General features: G+C 39.8%; 1 protein-coding gene and 1 long non-coding RNA gene across 2 annotated transcripts in view; both read right to left on the bottom strand.

The window, feature by feature from the left end:
- The window catches only part of SKAP2 (src kinase associated phosphoprotein 2), a 122,565-nt gene extending 102,640 nt beyond the window's left edge, over window positions 1–19,925 (bottom strand). The window contains exons 1-3 of the mRNA XM_064506275.1: window positions 19,736–19,925; window positions 8,606–8,711; window positions 6,496–6,521 (exon numbers count right to left, since the gene is read on the bottom strand). Coding sequence (XP_064362345.1) covers window positions 6,496–6,521; window positions 8,606–8,711; window positions 19,736–19,784 — 181 coding nt within the window. The 5' untranslated portion in view covers window positions 19,785–19,925. The remainder of the gene's footprint in view (window positions 1–6,495; window positions 6,522–8,605; window positions 8,712–19,735) is intronic.
- LOC135327467 (uncharacterized) lies at window positions 5,312–6,476 on the bottom strand. Its single transcript, XR_010387627.1, has 2 exons — window positions 6,297–6,476; window positions 5,312–5,457 (listed from the first exon to the last, which is right to left on the bottom strand). It is a non-coding gene; the product is annotated as an uncharacterized LOC135327467 (long non-coding RNA).
- Window positions 19,926–20,187: the final 262 nt, after the last annotated feature.

Raw genomic sequence — 20,187 nt, 5'->3', positions numbered from 1 at the left:
GAGCAGCACAAGTCACTTCCCTCTTCAGGTGCCAAGTACCTAAAAATACACCCAAAAAGCATCAACAAATTAAAGAAAAGCATTCAACTTGCATTTATGTAATAGAAAACTGAACTACAAAGCAACAATGGGCATCAGGTAAATGCATCCAATACAATTCGCAGGCATAACTGAAAGTATTACTGCCTAATCAGACATCTAAAAGCAAAGCATGCTCAAACGAAATGTCTACAGACTCATTAGTTGGCAGCCATTCCATTACAATCACACATAATGTCAGTAGTGCCTTGAACCTGTGCCAATGACAACAGCATATATTCTGCATCTCATTTCTGTGGTCATAAAATTAATGATCAGTTTAAAAATACTTCTTTGCAAAAGTTATTGCACAAAGAAATGACATGAATGTGTCCCTGTTATGTAGTCATGAGGATAATTAAGAAGTTAGTGCTCATTAATACAGTTTCTTGTTTCCCCAAAATACCGTATGATGTATCTGGAAGTTGAAAAAAGTTTAATTAACGATAGATGGTTAACAGTTACAACAATACAAAAACGTGTATATACACTATTTTATCTTCCAATTTCTGCACTTTAAACTAACCACTTATAGGTTTGATAGCAGAATCAATATTTTATGTTACCCATAACAAAACATACAAGACAAAACATACAAAAATGTCTTTCCTTATTAACGCTACTTTTTCAATTACAGCTTCCTTATTGATACAGAAAATGATGCACGCCAACGGCAAGTATACCACATTAATACTGGAGCATTAGACACAAACTCTCCTCATTGTAGCAAGGGCTACACTTAATTCCCTGTTCTACACTCTGCAGATTTTCAACAGGTTTCATTGGTATAAGCTGAACATAGCAAATAGGACCATATTATAGGGATCAAGTAAAAAACAGACTATTGTTTTTTTCTCCAGAAATTCATTTTCTTTAGCAATAGCCCAATTATAGTAATGAACTCCTAAACACTAAAGATACTGCTTCAGGTACTAAACCTAAAAGACAGCAGACAAGATGTTTCAGCCAGTGCCTCTGAAAGAGACTCATGCTATTTAGAGGTCCTGAAATGGCTAAATGCTTTTACTGTATTTCTAAAAAGTCTAGGGAGACTGACGTATAAAAAATTGCTCAAGCCAGCAGTCTTAACATCCTGCTTCTTGCCATTTCAGAAGGTCCCAAGTCACAGCAGGTTGAAATAATTTCCTTCTGTCCAATCACTGCTGCTGCGAGGACTATATGAACTCACCTAGCAAATAAATGCAAGAGTCTCTCTATCCACTTTTTCACAAAAATAACTGGACAAAGTTGCTTTCAAGCTGACACGTGTACTTTAGCCCCTTGATGGCTGCAGCTTATTTTCAAAAAGATGCTACTGACCCAATCTACCAGTCACCCTGCAAGAATGGACTTTTGGGGGCAGCCACTTTCTCAGCGTATGCTTTGCTATGCAAACTGCTCTAACACGTTAACATGATGGCTTTAAATTGCTAAAAGATTCCTACTTGACCTTTACAAAACAAGCATCTATTTGTTAAAACACTACTGAAATAGCACTAGGTTTGTAAGTAAACATGCTTCAAGCACAGGAAAGCAACGTAACCTGCACTTGCTGAGTACATGGTTAAGCTGCCTCTTGTTCTGATGGGGCACATCAGGTTAAGACCATTCATTGCTGCACCGGTGGCTGTACCTTGTGCTGCCTGAAATCGTGCTTGGCATAGACACTTCACAGGTAACAGCTCTGTGTAGCTGAAAGGGACAACACTGTGACTTGCCTACACCAAAACACTCCAGACCTCCAGGATAAAATGCAACTGGGACATTTCTAACTCATATGGATGGTCTCTCCAGAATAGACCATAAGGATCATAATAGACCCCAGAGGATGGTGTAACAACTGAGCAGTACCCTTCCCATTTATACTATGATACTAATAACGTATTTATATTCCTAATTCAGAAATTTCAACTGTGTTAAAATATACTACTCGTATCCACATGTTGCTCTGACCACAAGCTACTGCCTCCCTTTCTCAAGTCCAAAAAGACTCCCAAATCCCTGCTGCCATTTCCTAGAGAACATAGTGTACCAAGACAAAAAAGGAAGTATCACCTCCCTACAAAACAGTACTTTTTGGTCCTGACATACAGGCAGAAGAGAAAATACAAAGCCTTTGCATATAGTGCTACCCCATCAGCTTGACTACACCGAGGAAGCAGGTGTCTCCGGCCGCAGACACTCATTGCTCCGCCAGGAGCCACAGAGGCACCCGAGTCATTGACAGGGTTCCCAGAGGTGCTCCTGTTAATTAGGCGAAGAACAATGCTGATGCTCCAGAGATAGAGGTTTATCTTCTATTGTGCCAAAGTGAAATGAAAATGAAAATGGACCTTCATCAGCTTTTATCAGCCTCAAAAGTGATCATTCAGCATAAATGCCAAATCATACATTTTCTGCATAAATACTGCCAAAATCGTGTGTTACAGATCAGCGAGGAGGTGCACTGAGTGCTTTACAGAGAACTTGTTCTACCAATTCCCATATTATGACTAGATTTGGGTAGTGCTTTTGGTGACTTGCTTTCAGCCTAAAGCCAAAATTTTTCATGAAAAGTGATTAAAAATATATATTTTGCTAGAATAAATGCAAAGAACAGATGGCAAGTAAACTTCACACAAATACAGTTTCTAGGACTTACAGTGCTTCTGCCAACTTTAGCACTATTTTTAGCATAAACTGAAAACAAGGTTCTTTTAACTAAACATTTTGGCAGCCACAGTATTGATTCAATTAATCTCAAAACAGAGAAATGCCAAAAACTGTATTAACTCAGAATCTTTGACAAAGTCCAGACTTTTCTATCCCTTGTTGAATATTAGTCTTAATAAAAATGAATCCAATTTGTATGAAAATTATCTTAGTTTTCAAGTTGCTTCCCAACTCACGATCTAGAACAGGTCACCTTACATGTGACCATAACCAGCTTTTTGTTTTTACTTACGATGCCTAGATGACAAGTCAGATATTTCAAAGCAAAAACACTTAAAAATGTCTAAAAGGAAAGTAAGTTTCTACTGAGTTCCTTAATTTAAGAATGAAAGCAAAATTTGGTGAGAAGATTAGTGTTTTGTATACTAACATAATTATACATTTCTGGGCATGACACCACAGGGACTTTGTTTGGAAATCAACATTATGTTTAACTGTAAAAGTCAGTGTAAAACTGGATAATATGTCACACAGTTAAACAACATTTTCCTGTACTGGGAATTTAGTGTCTTGAATTTTCACAGGCACCCCCTCTCTAAAGCTTCATTTTCTTTCAGTGTGCGGATTCACTTGCAAAGATGCCTATGCCAGCATATGTAGTGACCTAACAGAAAACAACATAAGAAGATTTATTTTTAAGAGGAGCAGAAAAGTGTCTAAGTTCATCAATTTAGTGGCAAAGAACTATGCATGCACTTTTTAAAAATTAGAGACATGCACGTGGATGATGTCGGTTGTAAGGGGCCTGGTTCTACTTGTGCACATGCTCCTCAATTTTTATTTTTTTTTTAAACTGTTTGCCAAATGTTTTATGCAAGATAAGACTCTGCATGCTAATGGCAAAAGCCCATACATCAAGAGCTTACATGCAATACCTTGGTCAAACTGACTAGTCACTACATGCAAAGCCAGTGGAACTTCAAGAACAAGCAATGATGAAAGACAGCGGAGTGACAAGCTGATACCCACAAAGCATACTTGTAAAATAACTCACAACCTAAAAGAGCTGCTGTTTGAGAGACTGGAGTCAAGTTCCATTACGTTAGACAGGAAATGTAAGAATTTTAACAGTGTTAGTCAACTTCTTTCAGCCTCCAAAAGATTCTTCTAGATGCCTTTGGAAAGATGATAGGTCAGGACTCTCAAGATTCTTAAAAACAGCTGGTGTAGTATGATAAATAGTATACCATGGTAATATAGCATATACTGTAAATCATTTTTCACCTTTTCTTTCAGCTACAAAAGTTATTTTATTTACATAAAAGATGGAGTAATTGCTACCACAAAACAAAGAATAGCAGCTACACGGTTTAAACATGCCATTATCTCTTCTATTCTCTCTGTTTCAGTACCCTTCCCACATTCCTGTTTCCACCATCTCTCCTTGTTTCCCAAAAGATGTTCTCCTATTCACCATATATTTTGGTGTATTTCTTCTTTGTTTGAGGGGTGGAGGAACAGAAAGAGGTCTATCCATCACTACTGCCTCCACTATTAATCTTTTCTCAAATCTTCCATTTTTCAAAGGTCTAGATGTACACATAAGTATGAAAGGGTACAAAAGTTGACTTGACTCAGCTGCTGTTGCTGCTGCTTTATTACACTAGTAGCTGGCAAAGAAGCTGACTGCCTACCTCCACCTCGGTCCTCTGTCCTACACAAATCACACCTAATTGGTACAGGTCTAAAAGTAAGAGTGACACAACCAAATACAGTTTAGCACACACTTCTTGAACTCTGGAGGTTGTACGGACAACCTGTACCAGTGAACTACATTCCCTCAAACAGATTTCAAGTAAGTGCAGGCTCCAATTTCTCATGAATTTTTCATGTTCAGGCATATAAGTATACACACATTCAGACAAATTTATCCTAGCTTGTAGAAAACAATGGTATAACTTTAGAGCCCTCACATTTTATTGACAAATACTGAAAGAAAACTAAAATGTCAGTGTTCACAAGCTTTGCCATCTGTACATAGTTCTAGCATCTGAGCCTAAGAGATGCATCATGAGAATTAAAATAATCAAAAGCAATCTATCCTTCTTAAGAAGCAAATGCACTCTAATAAAGAGAATAAGATTGAACACAATTTTCACTGAAATCAGAGCAATTTGTACAGTAATGATTACAAACTATTTCAATTAAATTATACATTTTACTGGAAATAATCTCATCTTTATTAATCTGTTGAATTGCAAATGAAATTTTGAATTGAATTATCAAAGAAGAAAGTACAGTAGATAGGCTAGAATTTTCTTGTACTTCAAAAAATAGCAGTAAATAAAAATTCTGCTCTTTGTACATAATTCGTGTGTTTATTAGAGTCTCACAGATTCAAAAATCATTTAGGTACATGCATTAAACCTTCAAAAACATAAAAAATGCTCTCCAGAAAGTCAAATACATATGTAATGAAACAACCCTGCCACCTGATTTCATGTTAGCCATTTTCTGAATAAAATGACATTTGACTTTTTCTCCCTTAATTCTGTCTGGCAGTGGAGGGAGGAGGGAAATCACATCTTAACTTCAGTAAGGGTGTTGAGGTGCAGTATAAAATAGTAGCAATAATTTTAATATAACTTAATACAGTCATATAGTTTGAGTTTACTAAAACTTGGCAATCTCCAGGAAGTTGCAAGTTAAACAGAGGTAGCAGGCCAACTGAAAGAGAAAGTATAACACAAGTTATAAGAAATGTATGAACTTTCTGTACCTTGTTATAGCTTTACTTAGCTGAATATCTGATTTCCATCAGGTATATTCACGTTATCAGGAGGCACAGACGTAGCCTACGCATTTGAACCTCCCTGACCAGAAAGAGACAGTACTCAGCCACTGCAAGAAGTGAAGCTTTGCATAGGCTTTTTTGACCTCACACTGTGAACCCTCATACCAGCAACCACAGGCTATAGGTCATGACCTCAAGAATTAGCATCATGGAAATAAGAGCCCTTCCAGGTTTAGTTACAGAACAGAAGACTGTAGCAACGCATGCAGCCTTTTCTAAGCTGAACCCTGCAGCTTTGTTTTAACTCCACTAAAAGACAATAGATAACCCACACTTCAGCTTTCATTACTGGCACACTAAATCGTCTCCTCTTTGGCTAAAGCTCCGGGTTCCCACTACACTATGGAAACATCCATTCAGCGCGGATCAAAAGCCTGTATCATATTGCCACTAGATGAACCTATTAAAAGGTTAAAGAAATGTCACTGTGGAAGTGAAGACTTTTGCAATCACTGTTAAGAAAAAAGGCTGAAATAAATTATCCTGCTAACATTTGATCTCCTAAGCAGACCACTTTGCATACACTTCCTCTGAGAAACCCACCTCACTTGCTTTTACATGATACTAAGCTATTGCTAATTAAATCAGACATAACAAGCTCCATCTATATGAAATTCCGAACCATATTTTTAGACTAATCTTTTAATCAGTAGGCGTTCTCGGATGTGCTTAACAAAGGCAACAGGACCTAGTTTTAGCACGAAGTTTGCACCTCGGAAGCTTTTTTCCTTTTCCCTCAGCAGGGGGAGCCAGCATCCTCATCCTTGTGAGTCACTCACGGCACCGCCGAGCATTTAAAACACAGTACGGTCTGTTTATTCCCCTGAGAGTCTGTCAGTGGGTAAAAATATACCATAGCGAGAGGGATGGAGGGGAAAAAAAAAAAAAAAAAAACCACACATGTGATTTACCTTTATCCTGGAATTCTTGAGGATAGCTGCAGAAAGAAGAAGAAACAACATAAAGCAATACAGATTTGCAAATCCCCAGAACAAGAACACAACATAATCACTAGTTTTCTACAAGTTTTGTCATTGAAAAGTTAGTGCTGCAAATTTCTCCTATTGATATTTGTTAAAGTATTTAGTTTTGCGCATAAATAAAAGCCACTAAACACATCTTAGAAATAACATGGTATATCAGTAGGAAAAAATCCACAAAATCTGGATTTAGTTGTAGTATTTGATAAAATCTGAAGAAAAAATATTAAAAATTAACCAGAAATTAACAAGTGATGTTTGCCTAAATACAAAATCATTTTAGAATAAGAAGGTCTCGATATATTTAATGCCTAAAAATAAATCTATCAGCCAAAAGAAAAAAAATACTACTTCTCCAGTACTGAATCTTTGATATTTCAGAAACAAAGCAATCATAGGATACAGCTGGATGTATAATGATAAATAATCAGGACAGAGTCATGCAAAATGGCATCTCAAGAAGCATGAACTGACTACAGAGTTTGTGTGAAAAGTAGGGGATTTCACTAGAATAGACTAGCGAACAAAATGCAGCTGCAAAGATCATCTTTATGGACAATAAGCATTAGTGCACGCATGAAGCTAGTCAGCAAGGACACGCTTACAAGTGACGCACAGGAGAGAAAGGAAGAGTCTGGATGAGAAATCGAAAAACACAAACACAGATAAAAGGCTAGATCTAAACTGTCCTGTGTAGGAAGCAGCAGTACTATTTGGACACAGCCTGATGTGTGGGATGTGAAAATCAAAGACAGATACAATGTGCACACATTTGCAGCCAGCCTGAACGCTGTTAACAGTGAGTAATATCACAGGAGATCACGAAGGTTTAGCAATTAAAATAAGAGGTGAAATCATGGGGTCTTATAAGTGAATAGCAAAGGATTCACTGTTAATCAAGATCACAACTTGCAGGTTCCCTCATCTAAGACTTCATCATTTGGGGGAGAGAGGAGGACAGCTGAGTCATAAACCTGAGTGAAGAAAACAAGTCAGGAGTGCGCTATCTGCAAGTCATCTGTGCAATTCCTGTTGGCTCAATAAACCAGCAGGGAAAGCATGAGAAAAAGAGAAGAGAAACCCTGCTCCCTTGAAAAACTGGAAAAGTAGTTCCATAAACATTCACGGGCTGTATCAAAGGCACAGAAATCTTCAATTATCAGGTTTTGAGACAGATGTCATGTCTTTCTCCAGTTAGAGTGATACAAAGAATGATGTCCTCACTGGATGATCGTGCCATCTTAAATTTGTAAATAAGTTGTCAAAGAGGTAGGAGCATGTCATCAAACCAAAGGTTAGGAAGTATCCAACAGGAGTATCAGTAGAAAAATGCTTTGGAAGCACTCATGGAAAAGAATGGCAAGTGCCAGATTACACCATAGTTCAGAGTCCTAAGACAGAAGATTTTGCAAAGAAAGTTTTGTAGCACATACAGAACTACAGTGAAATCTCTGCAGCTGAATTGACTGAAATTAAAATCATAATACAGCTGAGTCCCAAATCATACATAATACTAAAAACACAATTTTACCTGGCTCACCCTAGTACTTTGCTATTTTTAACATCACTAAAACAAGCTTGTTATCTAAAATTACTTTTAAGGTATATTTCAATTTTTTATTACAGACAGAGCTAAATGACCTAACAGATAGTAAAGGAAGTCATCATTGAGTTATGCTTCCTTATACCAGCTGAGGATGACAGCAGGAAGAGCACTCATATACTCTGTGCATTATATTTCTCGTGTTTTAATGATTTTTACCACAACAGATGTGAAGGCAAGCTCTAACCAACAAGCTTGCAATCAGGGTTCAGAATATTAAAGCAATTCATTTGGGACGAATCCTTATGGTCCCATTTCCTGCTGAATGCTAGCAGCTTCAAGAAAGACATAAAAACTTAAACCCATGTAGATTTGACAAAATTAGGACCTAAATAGATTGTAAAAAAACTATTAACAATTAACAATCTTTTAACAATAAGTTATCAGAGGAGCAGTAGGTTATCTGATAGTATATTGAAGCAATAATTTCTCACTTACCTTGCCTTAACATCTTTTAGCTTCTTAAGAAGCACATCCTTTCTTTCCTTTGCTTTCTTGGATAGATTTTCTCCTTTTAGGGTTTGCGAAATAAATATGTCTACATCTAAAGTAGGAAAAAAAAAAAAAAGAAGATGTACCTCTCAAGCAATAACTTCCTAAAGATAAATACTGCTGTAATGAGTTTGCCCCAGTAGTACTATGGAGAAACTAATAACATTATTTTCAGGCCTACCCACAACACAGTTAACAGACATTTCAGATTCTAAATAGGATACATTTGTTCTCTGATCTACTTATGCTTAGCACAGCAAATGCTATGTTGACATTTGATTCTTGCTCATTTAATTATGCCAAATAAGTCCTAATAAATTGCAGTACTATAACAATTACTTTCCATCACCTAAAGAAAGGGATAAAGCTAAAACATGTAAATAGCCTTTATGCATATATTACTGCCATGTTATTTCAGAAGTCCACGTTACAAAAAAATGGTTGAGTAATTCACTGTTGTAGTAGTAATGCTTACACAGCTACTAATACAGGTCATTTATTGATTTTATTATTTTCAAATGTTCTCACATTGCCTCTGAACTACTAGACTAAAAGTCCATATACAAAGCTCTAATCCTGAATACAATTAGGTAGTCACCACAATAACCATATTGAAGCAGTCAGGATCAAACATGTACTTGAAGTTAAGCGTATCTGCACTTGCAGAATTACAGTGCAGGCTAGAACACAGTTTGTAATTTTTTATTCTTATACAGAAGATATGTTTACATAGTCACGCAGAATCAAAGCATTCAATAACAGTTACTGTAGTTCTTTCTAATACAGTAAATATCCATTGTGTAAGTTAAAAACAGTGCATTGAGTTTCAGAGAGTGTAACAGCACTGGTAGTATGTTTTCTTGATTAACAAAAATAATTGCCAAAGTTAACTGTAAAAACTTCTTACCGTTACCAATCAACATATGATTATCCTGAAAACTAAAAAGAAGAAATAAAAAAACCCCACACACTTGCTTGGCAATTTAAATTTTTCACCTATACGGACAATACCTGTTCATTAAATATGGGAAAGCATACGTAAGTCAAACACTCCCACACTGTCCCCCCTACACATTTGCCAAATATGCATGTACACTGATTGTGCCAAAGTATGGTATGGATGGCATTATTTTAATTCTGTAATTTTACATTAGGCAATCGTTGTCAAAACACAAAAGAGCCAATTAAGTACTCAAAAGTTTGCATGGAAAAATTTACATTTTAAAACAACATTAAGCTGAATGTTTACTGCAGTTTTCTTAACTGAAGCTCTAATTCCCTGGGTTATATTTTCTTTATAAAACATTTCAGGCTGTAAAAAAAATAATAATAATAAGTCAAAAGTTACTGTTTGAGAACCCTAGCATAGCCACTACAAATATGTCATTCTTTAACAGTAACTTGCCAGATTACTATTTAGATGTTTGGATTGGCTTGCTGTCTTCACCAAATGTGGCAAAGTCTTCAGCTTTGGTTCGTTTTTGCTGTTTTTTTTTTTATGTTCTAAGTGTTTTCTTAAATGTGTTCTGAACAATGATATTGTTCCCCCTCCTCATAAGACAGAGAAAAAGAAAACCTTATCCATTACATGTTCCTGAAGACAGCAAAAAAAAAAAAAGAAAGAAAAGAAAAGAAAAGAAAATCCCAGTTCTATGGCATTCCTTCTTTACAAGGACAGAAGGAAAGGCACTTAACATGGGTATTAATGATTCCTCCAGACACACTCCCAACAGCCTCCATGCTGCAAACCAAGCATCCCTGGAAGCATTTTGTCCTAATGCACAGAAAATCCATACATCTTCACAAACTCCAAGGATTATAATTTCTGAGCAAAGGGGCATATGAGGACCCATGCAATTCCAAGCCACTCACCATCCACAAAATTCCAAGCCACTCACCATCCACAAAACCTCCCTGAGGTCAAAGGATCTGATACTCTTACCTATTGAAGGCAAAAACAAAACTGCCAACAGCTTCTCTCAGTCAAACCCAAGAGGATTTTCCAGTGCAGACCAACCTCCCACTCTGGAAGGGACATGCTGATGAAAAATCTGTTCCTTCATTCTTTTACACATTTATTTCAAAAATTGGATATTAATTTCATAGTGTTACTTAGACAGCAACACGTGAAAGCTTAGTGTCACTGGTCACATTCATAAATAAGGAGTGACACTTACACCGTATTCTTCAGACACTAATTAATCACAGAACTCTGCCTCAGAAGTCTTCATTTAAATTCAGTGGCCTCCTTTACTTCTCGGAAAAGCTCAAAACCCAGCTGAGAAGTCTGTCATCTCAGGTTTGATTGACTGTCAAAGCTTTCTTCAAACACAAATCATTAGATAACCCAATTCATCAGAATGTGAAGAAGTGAAACCATGTGGATTATCATAAGCAAAAATTATCATATCCAGCTTACAATACATTGTAGATACAAAAAGGTGAGGACTAACTACATTGATGGTAGAATCTGTTCTTTTCTGCGAAAGCTTGGACTTCAAAAGCAGAAATATTATCTAATAGTTCTCAACCATGGAGGAACAGGGCAGAAATAGATGCTCCATCCAGTCTCAGTGTTGTCATCTCAGAAGATGACTTGGAGGGGAGGGAGTGGATAGTGAGAGTGAGTAGGAGAAACATGGGGAGAAAAACAGAGCAAGCATGCACAGGCTCCTGACACATCTGTTGTTTCTAAACAGCAGCAGTGACAGAGAAGACATCCCTGGGATATCTTTGCTCTCCTATGAACTTGCAAAATAAGTTCTTTGAGTGAAGGTAGCCACAAACAACACACGTTATAGTCATCATGCAATACAGTTACTTCTGTATGGGCAAAGAAAGCATCTAGCTTGATTCATCATCATCCCTGAATAGAAGACAGAACCGATGCACACATCGTCTTGAACAGAATGCTGAAGAAGCTTGAAAATACCACATTCACTCTACCATTGATTTTCTTAACTGCTCACAGTTTTACAGAATGTTGCATAGTTTGCTCTCTTCTACTTTTGTAAATCCAGTCAAGATGTGCCAAATGCACACAAGGCAAGCAGCTTATAAGCTCCTTGGACAAGGGAACATTCATTCACTTTATTTCTAGGATGCTCCTAAAAGGGACTTTCCTTAGAAGTAGAACAGAACATGGGACTTCAGTATGACACATACAAGCCTCAAACAGTGAACTTAAGAGAGAACAAGCAAAATATACCCATTTCTCACCGCTATTCAAGTCACTAACTCACTCACTCCTCCTTCTCCAAGATGATCCAAAAATTTGCTCTCTCCTCTGCCACTGTAACACTATACAGAAAACTAAAATGTAAGCTACTAGCCATAAGCACTTAAATGTGAATGTGTTTCTTTCATGCTTCACTAGCATTTGGTCCATTGATGAATTTAAAAAAAAGCTGTACTCCAGACAGAAAACCTCTTTGAACAGAGCACTCCTGCTTATCAGTTGCCAGGTAACACAAACAAGCAGTGTATTTTCATACATTTTGTTTGTTTCTAACTAACTGAGCAGCTATTTGGTATGCTACTTTGCAGAGTGCATATCATCGTCACGGACACTCAGCTACAGTTGACTCTTTCTACTGAAAGTATTAGAATTTCAAAGAGAAATAAACTTTGAACACCTATTCAATATCTCTCAACTTTCTAAAGCTTGTGCGTTAGCCGGCGTGATAGCTTGAACACCAATATTTGTTGCTCTGCTTCTTTAAGCTCATGATATTAACTTTGTCTGAAGCGCGCCCCAGAGAAATTATGTGTCTACAGAAATGAACAATAGATGCAGAACTGAAAGATTCAATTGATAAGATCCATTCACAAAGTGCTCTGTCAATACAGGTTACAAACCGATAGAAAAGAGAAGTCGCACTAAAATATAGCTCCATCTGCTTCAATTGTAATTAAGCAAATTGCTCATAAAGTTCAAAATTTAACTGCCATTTCATACAACAGTCAAAAGCCAAAAGGCCGTTTTAATTTCATTTCCATCTACATTCCTTTTACGAGGAAAAAAAGATAGGTTTTGATTTTCATTGTTTGTTAAAACGTTCTGTGCTTCTCCTTATTTCAGTGATTACAAGCAGACAACACTGCAAGTTTTCCATTGTTTTACATCTTTGGCAGTCTTCTTTAGTAAGGGCTGAAACTATGCAGATGGAGGTTTTCAAGATTGTTGTAAACTTTTAGCCCAAAGCACGTACTGCATTCAGGAGCGCTAAATTAATCATAATGAATCATGGCTTTTTGTTGTTCATATTGCTTACTATTCCAATCCCCAGTTGCTCTTAATAAATACACCTGGGACAGAACTACTTAAGCTTTGTGTGGGGGGGCCCGAGCGGGCTCTTGCAGAGGCACTCGGAGGCTGCGCGGCCTGCGCCTTCCCTTCTCCCCTCCTCCTGTAGGTAACCAAAACATCATCTTTCATGTTATCAAAATGTTAGTCACTTCCTCATCACCTGACGAATTCATACCACTCAAATGACTGAGAAAAATTATAAACTGGCCACAAGAGAGGCGTGTTTCCAGTCACGGGGTAGGAAAGGCACGCAGCCACCTTTACATGACCTGATGAGAACACAGACTCCTGCTGCGCGGCCTGATACGCGTCCATCATACAACAGGGACACCAGGGCCGGGTCACCCGGCAGATGCGCTGCCAGTCACGCATGGAGGGAACAGCAGGTCGTCCCAGCAGGTCCTACAGCCACCAGCCTGCTCCCACCTCTTTGGAGGAGGTATGTCTTCGGGAGAGGGAGAGCCAGGAGCCAGCAGCGAGCCAGGGCATTTCTGAAGGCAGGCCAGGGAATTTTGGAAGCTAGTTGCAAGCTAGGCACGGTTGTCCATACACACTTTGCAAAGGTGACCAACATCCGACAGACCACCACCTATCTTTCAGCTCTCCATGGGCTGGCATTAGAAAGCAATTAATTAATTGAATTTCAAACTTTTCCTCCAATTCATCATTATGGAACAGGCCTGAAGACAGATTATCAAGCAACGCCAGCAATTGCCTGTCCCTCTGCACATAAATCTCGTGTCTTTTGAGCCAAGAAATATCTGAGGGTTTTATTTTTGCTCTTCCCCTTCCTTCCCAACTATATTCAAAAGTTTCTGCCCAGTTTGCTAACCTTTCTTAAAAAAAAAAAAGCATACTTATACAGAAACAGAAGACATAATGTAAAACAAGCAACTGATACTGTAGAGCATCAAAAAATATCACATCAATCCAGTCTAATAGGCAAACATTCATTTTAGTGCAAAGTGCTGGAAAGAACTGCCTTTAGAAGCTGTTGTACCTTAAACTTCCTTAAGGAAGGCTACCGTTCTGTTATCACAATCAAAGTAAATATACTGAGAAAAATTGATGATCAATATCTTCTGTCAGTGACATATAAGGCAGAAATACACCTAAACTGATATGATGCGTGTTTACTTCAAATGAAGTAAACAGCACATCTCTTTGAAAGAGTAAAACATAATTATTGTTATTATTATTATCAAGGACTCTATTGTAACCTCATTGACTAGGGAGTTGGGCATCCTCTCCCTACATTAAAGAAATGAGAAAAGATCAAGCTGTAGCATATTAAGCATATGATGAAAAAAGCACACTAGCACAAATCATGATCAAGTTACAAAGTGATTCCAAATGAACTACAATAAAAAATGTTAAGGATTAACCTGAAGATTTACACTGTATGCCACATTATGCTGCATCTATTGTGGTTTGTTGACATATGATTGGAGAGAAACGTAAACCCAGTCAGATGAGAAAGATAGACTCCATGTTAATTGAAAAAGACAAACTAAGTGAGTAATGAGTATATAAAAAAATAGCCTATGCCATTTTTATCACCCATATATGACACTTATTCTCAAATTTATGGCAGAGACAATTGAACTATGTTTCAAATCACTGGAGCTTATTTCTTACCAGGAAGGCCTCTGCGCATTTTTTCACCTCACTGTTTCTATTCTTATTCCATTACTATTGAAATATATTGCCAAATCTGTAAACACATGTCTATTTAGATGATGTCTACAATAATCACCCTGGCTTATTTTGTGAAGATGGATTCTTCTGCAAGAATCAGCATTCATTATACCCATGGAAATGTGAAAATACTATACCGTTGTTGAAAACTTTACTCTGCTTTGTTTAAAGTAGTATTACAATTGAACCAGCCAACGAAGAAAAGCTACATTGCACCTAGGTGATTTTTCCTGTGATAGGAATGTAAGGAGCAAGCCCAGCAACAGCTAACAAGGAGGTCAAAGAAGGGCGGATAGTTTTCTGGGGATCAGGGGTAAATATAACTACTGCAGTGCCCAAAAATAAAAAGTAAGCATAATTAAACTCTGACGCATGCAGTGGATCCACCATCTTGTAGTTCTCTCATCTTGCCTTCTCTTGCATGCTATTTTCCAGGATGCAGCGAGACAAGCGGGTAAATTACATTACTTTGAAGAATGTAGAGGGAATACCATGAAATAAGGCAATTAGGCAATATGACTAGAGATTTTAAAAACCTGAATAATGTCTAGGTGGAGATAGTCTCAAAGGCAAAACCAGAGAGTTTGCATAAGATCCTTTTTGTTTAGTAGAACACAGAACAATGAATATAGGAGCTAGATATTATGTTCTACATGACTAGAGGGAGAGTTTCGTTACATTTGCACGAAAAAGACCTTCGTAACTTTCTAAATATGAATACAGAAGTTTCATTATCATATTGGAAATGCTGCAAAGCATGAAAGCAGAAGTGAAAAAAGTACGTCTTTCTAGAGTCATAGTCACAAAGATAAGAGAAAAAAGGTTTTATATATATAATGATCATGATGCCATCAAAATCTTTTAAAAATAAAGAACTCTTAACTCTTCCAACTAAATCCGCGTTACTAAAGACACAGTTAAAAAACTTAAGAAATTTTTTTCAATCATGATCACTGAAGCAACCAGTATAATTTATGTTACAGAAGAAGCAATATGCCTTTGGGGAAAAAGAAACCTCCAAAAACCTTCTGAGCTGCAGACAAGTCGAAACTTAGAGTGTGCATCAAGGAGTAAGGCAAAATAAAAATAAGCAGGCCTCCAACAATCTGCGCAGTCAGTAATAACTTGGCAGCAAGAAAAAGACTAAGAAGTAATACCCCACTTTGCCAAACCAATACCTACAAAGAGATACTGAACACAGAAACACAAGAGAGGATGCCTTTTTCAAAAGAAAAAAAGGTACAGCAGGGCTGGGCTTCCTTCAGTAAATTCCAAAATTCACATACCATCTGGAAGGTGCAGAGACACAGGTAAGCAGTGAAAAAATTACACACGCTGTCACACACCTCCCAGATGTAAAGCGGGAGGAAGGAGGGCAGCAAACTGACTTCATCCTCTCCCCAAAAGCTCAACTCATGCCCAGAGGACCCTGTTTCTGTCTCTGATGCTTCCCTCCCACCACTTAAAGAAGGCAGAAGAGAGAGGACGGCATTGTGCAATCCCAGCACTTCTCTGCAATAAGCCCACTGCCGCACCAACCTTCCCCTTCAGCTTTACAGAAAGAGTTTCCTCCTGCTTCCAACCGATGTAGTTAGTGCTGAGCTCAAGCTGTGCACCTGCCTGGAGCATTTCAGTGCCACTGACATGCAACTGTAATGACCCTGCCAGCATGTGTGACAAAATTTGTTTTTGTGTTAAAGATATAATTTTGTTTAGGTCAAAGTAAAGCACTCACAAGTCAGAAAGTTTCCTGTGCAACTTTAATTCATGCCCCAGTATGTTTATTCCCATCATCACGATGTTTAACTACAGGAGCACCAAGTACGCTTTCCAGTAGGACCCTTACTTGTTCAGCGTAGTGGGTGGACAGTACTCCAGCAATCAATCAAGGCCAAGCAAGAGTAAGGAAATCCGTATGATTGCCCATGCCATTTGTTGCAGAAGCTGAAAATGCACAGGAAAAAGTACTGAGGAGAGCAGGAAGGGTGCAATATTTGAAAGATTTTGTACCTGTCCCTGCCCCACTGCTATGCGAATGCTGCACTAAGAACTGTTTGTCTCCAGCCATTAATGTTCCCAACGTGAGCCTGTTCTTCCCAGAACCTGACGTGAAGCAGTGCCAAGCACTCATAATGGCCATTGAATAAAGACATCCAACTGACATTATTTTACTGGAGAAACCAGCACAGCACAGAGGCAGGTGAATTTGAATTCTAATTCTGTTCTACCATTGATTATTTTTTGTGACCTCAGATCACATCTTGTTTATTACACTAATTTTACTGACGGGAAAACAATATTCTCTCATCTCAAAGAGGTGCTGAATCAATATTTGTGAGCCATTAAAATAATACATTAAGAAGCACCCTCGAAGAAGAGCATACAAAAATGAATAGCTATTTACTGCAGTCTTTGAATTGTGTAAGGGTTGCTAAATTAATAGTAAAAATATTACAGAGCTCCCTTCCCTCCTCTATTACCATATATCTTCAGAACATTAATAGTGTGAACAAAAAGCAGGAGACTATATAATTAAAGATTACCAGAACCTGAATGTGTTAGCAAACGAGCTGCTCATACAAGTTGAACTATTTTAGTTTCTAACTTTCATGCACGTGTGTAGTAACCTATAAAAAAAAAGGAAGGACAGGTTAACACACAAACTGCAAAAAGTAATCCTGGGGAGGAGGGGTTGAGCTTCCCCTCCCCCCCCCCGAAAGGGATCAAGTTATTGAATTTTTAAATTGCCACAATTTTTAATAGCCACAATTATTTTTACATTGGTTTCTCCTTGATAGTTCAGCAAGTAAGGATTAAAAATCCCAAACTATTATTTGTTCCTCACTACCCCATCTCCACCCAGCTAAATTTCTGCCTAATCCATACATCACTGACATAAAATTAACAAGTGTTGAGCTCATTTTGCATCAGGTCCCAAAATAAAGCTGTGTGTGAATGCAAGCTAAACTGAATGCATCTCTAAGACAACACCACTATTTTATGTAGTATTTACACAGTCATGATTATAAAAAAGAAAGATTTAAAGATTTTTGGTAAATCATTCCATTCTCTTTTTAACTTAGGTACTACAGACAGCACTAATAAAACTCTTTTTCTTCTAGAAAAACTGAAGCTCAAGGGACTTGTACTTGCACTAGACACCTTTATATAACTTTGACCATTGATCTCAGTGACTCTGAAAGAACATGTATACATCCCCCTTGGGGCAAAACAGGAGTTCTCGGTCTCACTTCAACCTCTGCATTGCTCTCTCTATTGGAGACTGGATAAAGATGAGGAGGAGAACAACGAGACTGGATAAAGATGAGGAGGAGAACAAGTTACCTAGAAGAGGCACCATGACAAAAAACAAAACGCAGTTTGGAATTATCCCACCTGCACAGATCTCCTCAACCCCTCCCACCCCCAAATTCTACCATCCTAAGCTTGTAATAATGAAGAGTTTCTAAGAGCACAGCTTCACCGAACATGAGGTATATTTACAGCTCTGACACAAAAAACAACTACATGTGATCATAAGTCGAGAATATACTAATGCCACGGAAATAAGCAAGGTTTGGAAAGGCCCTCCAGGGCTTTTTTTTTTTTTTCTAGATGATCAAGCCTCCCACGGTAAGAAATCATTATAAGGACTCCTTTTTTTCTGGTGGCCTTTCATATGAGATTCTACTACAGAGGGTATGATCTGCAAATATGCGTTACCAATACACTTAAGAGTGCTGGCAGAAGTGCTTTAAAGATAAGATGACTGGTAAAATCAAAATGTTTCAAACATGAACTCCTACAATCAAAGTGCTTAGAAAAAGAAAAAAAATACAGTTTTCAAAGCTGATGAACTGCTGTAGATTCTGGTAGCTGTCTAGCCATGTAGTCAGGTACTTAATTTTAGAGGCAAGTTTTTGAAAAGCATGGTTAATTTTAATGGCTCAGCCAAAGCTCAAGATGTTCCTAAGGCATAAACAGAAGTTGTCAAAAGAAAGATTCCCCTGCTCCAGTTGAAGTAGTTTCAGGATAGCAAAGCCTCTCACGCCTTTCTCCACAAGGATAAAAATCCCCCCAATGGGAAATATGCAAATTATTTTAACAACAACAACAAAAATCAGAAAAAATGAAATGTAAGTTTTTGCACATGAAAAGAACACTAGTATTTTCAAGCCTCCACTAACACTTCTGCAGATAACATTTCATGGTGAGATATCATTCCATTATACTACTCCAACATATCCACGAGAATATGGACCCAGAGTTGCTAGCGTGGGCATATTTGATTGATATGACCACATGCCTACAATACAGGAACATCTTAATTCACTTCAATGACGTTGACCTAAACTGTTCAGCATGGAACTTTCAAAAAAAAAAAAAAAGAAAAAAGAAAAAGAAAAGAAAAAAGGTAACTTGGTAAAACCACGCTGGTGACACCAGAACATGCTTCAGCTTCCAGAAGTGACTGACAGACCACCCACACGCCTCAAGGAGGAGAAACTTTCACTCGAACCAGTCCGGGGTGGGAGGCGCACCACCGCCGTAACTGCCGGCGGCCCCCGCAGAGCTCCGCGCTCCCTCGCGCCCCCGGCAGCGGCGCGGGCGGGCCGCCACAGCGGGGAAGGCTGCGAGCGGCGCCGCTCGGCGGGGCCCGGCTGCCCGCCTCGCGCCCGCCGCAAGAGCCCGCCAGGGGAAGCAGGCGGCAGCGCGGCCCGGCGCCTCGGAGCCGGCGGCCCTTTGGGGGGAGCAAACCACGCAGCGCCGCCGCTGCGCAACCGCAGGCGGAGGGAGGAAGTAACCGGGAAGAAGGAACTGACCAAACCCATTAAATCAGCAAACCCCCCCCCCTTGCTGAGAGGCGTCCCCCGGCGCCGCGGGGCTGCGGCTCGGGGCCCCCTTCCCCCGGCCCCGGCTGGGAGCCTCCGCAACGGCTGCCGTCGCCCGCCACACCCCGGCGCGGGCCCGCCCCTCGCCGCCCCCCACCCGGGCCGGGCCGGGCCGGGCCGAGCCGGGCCTGCGCGGCGCCCCGCCCGCCCCCCGCCAAGCCCTCCCCCCGGCCTCACCTGCCAGGAGGCTGCGGACGTCCTCGGGGATGGCGAGCGCGCCGTGCATGCTGAGGGCGCCGGGCAGACCGGGCACGCCACGGGCGGGGCGGGGCGACCCCGGCCCCGCCAGGGAGGAAGCGGCGGCCCTGCCCCGCCCCGGCCGCAACGGCAACAGAGGCGCCGGGCCGCGGGGGCGGGGCGGGGGCGGGGGCTGGAGTCGCGGGGGTGGGGCCTAGGGGCGCTCACGCTTTCCTGTCGCGCTCCCCGTCCGGAGCTGCGCATGCGCCTCGCTCCCTCCGCGTGTTTACACCCGCTGCTGGGCTTCCCCCTTAGCAACGCCCCTCCGCGGAACCACGAGCCTTCCACGTGACCGTTCCCAGCGGCCATTTGGCGTGAGGGCACCGTGGGGGCGCGCCCCCCTTTGCCAGCATCAAACATGGCGCTCCGCGTTGGCCCTTGGCTGGCTTCCC

This window comes from Dromaius novaehollandiae, chromosome 2 (genome assembly GCF_036370855.1).
Source record: "Dromaius novaehollandiae isolate bDroNov1 chromosome 2, bDroNov1.hap1, whole genome shotgun sequence".
Classification (NCBI taxonomy): Eukaryota; Metazoa; Chordata; class Aves; order Casuariiformes; family Dromaiidae; genus Dromaius; species Dromaius novaehollandiae.
The sequence above is the reverse complement of the archived record's forward strand: the minus strand, read 5'-3'. Positions and strand labels throughout refer to the sequence as shown.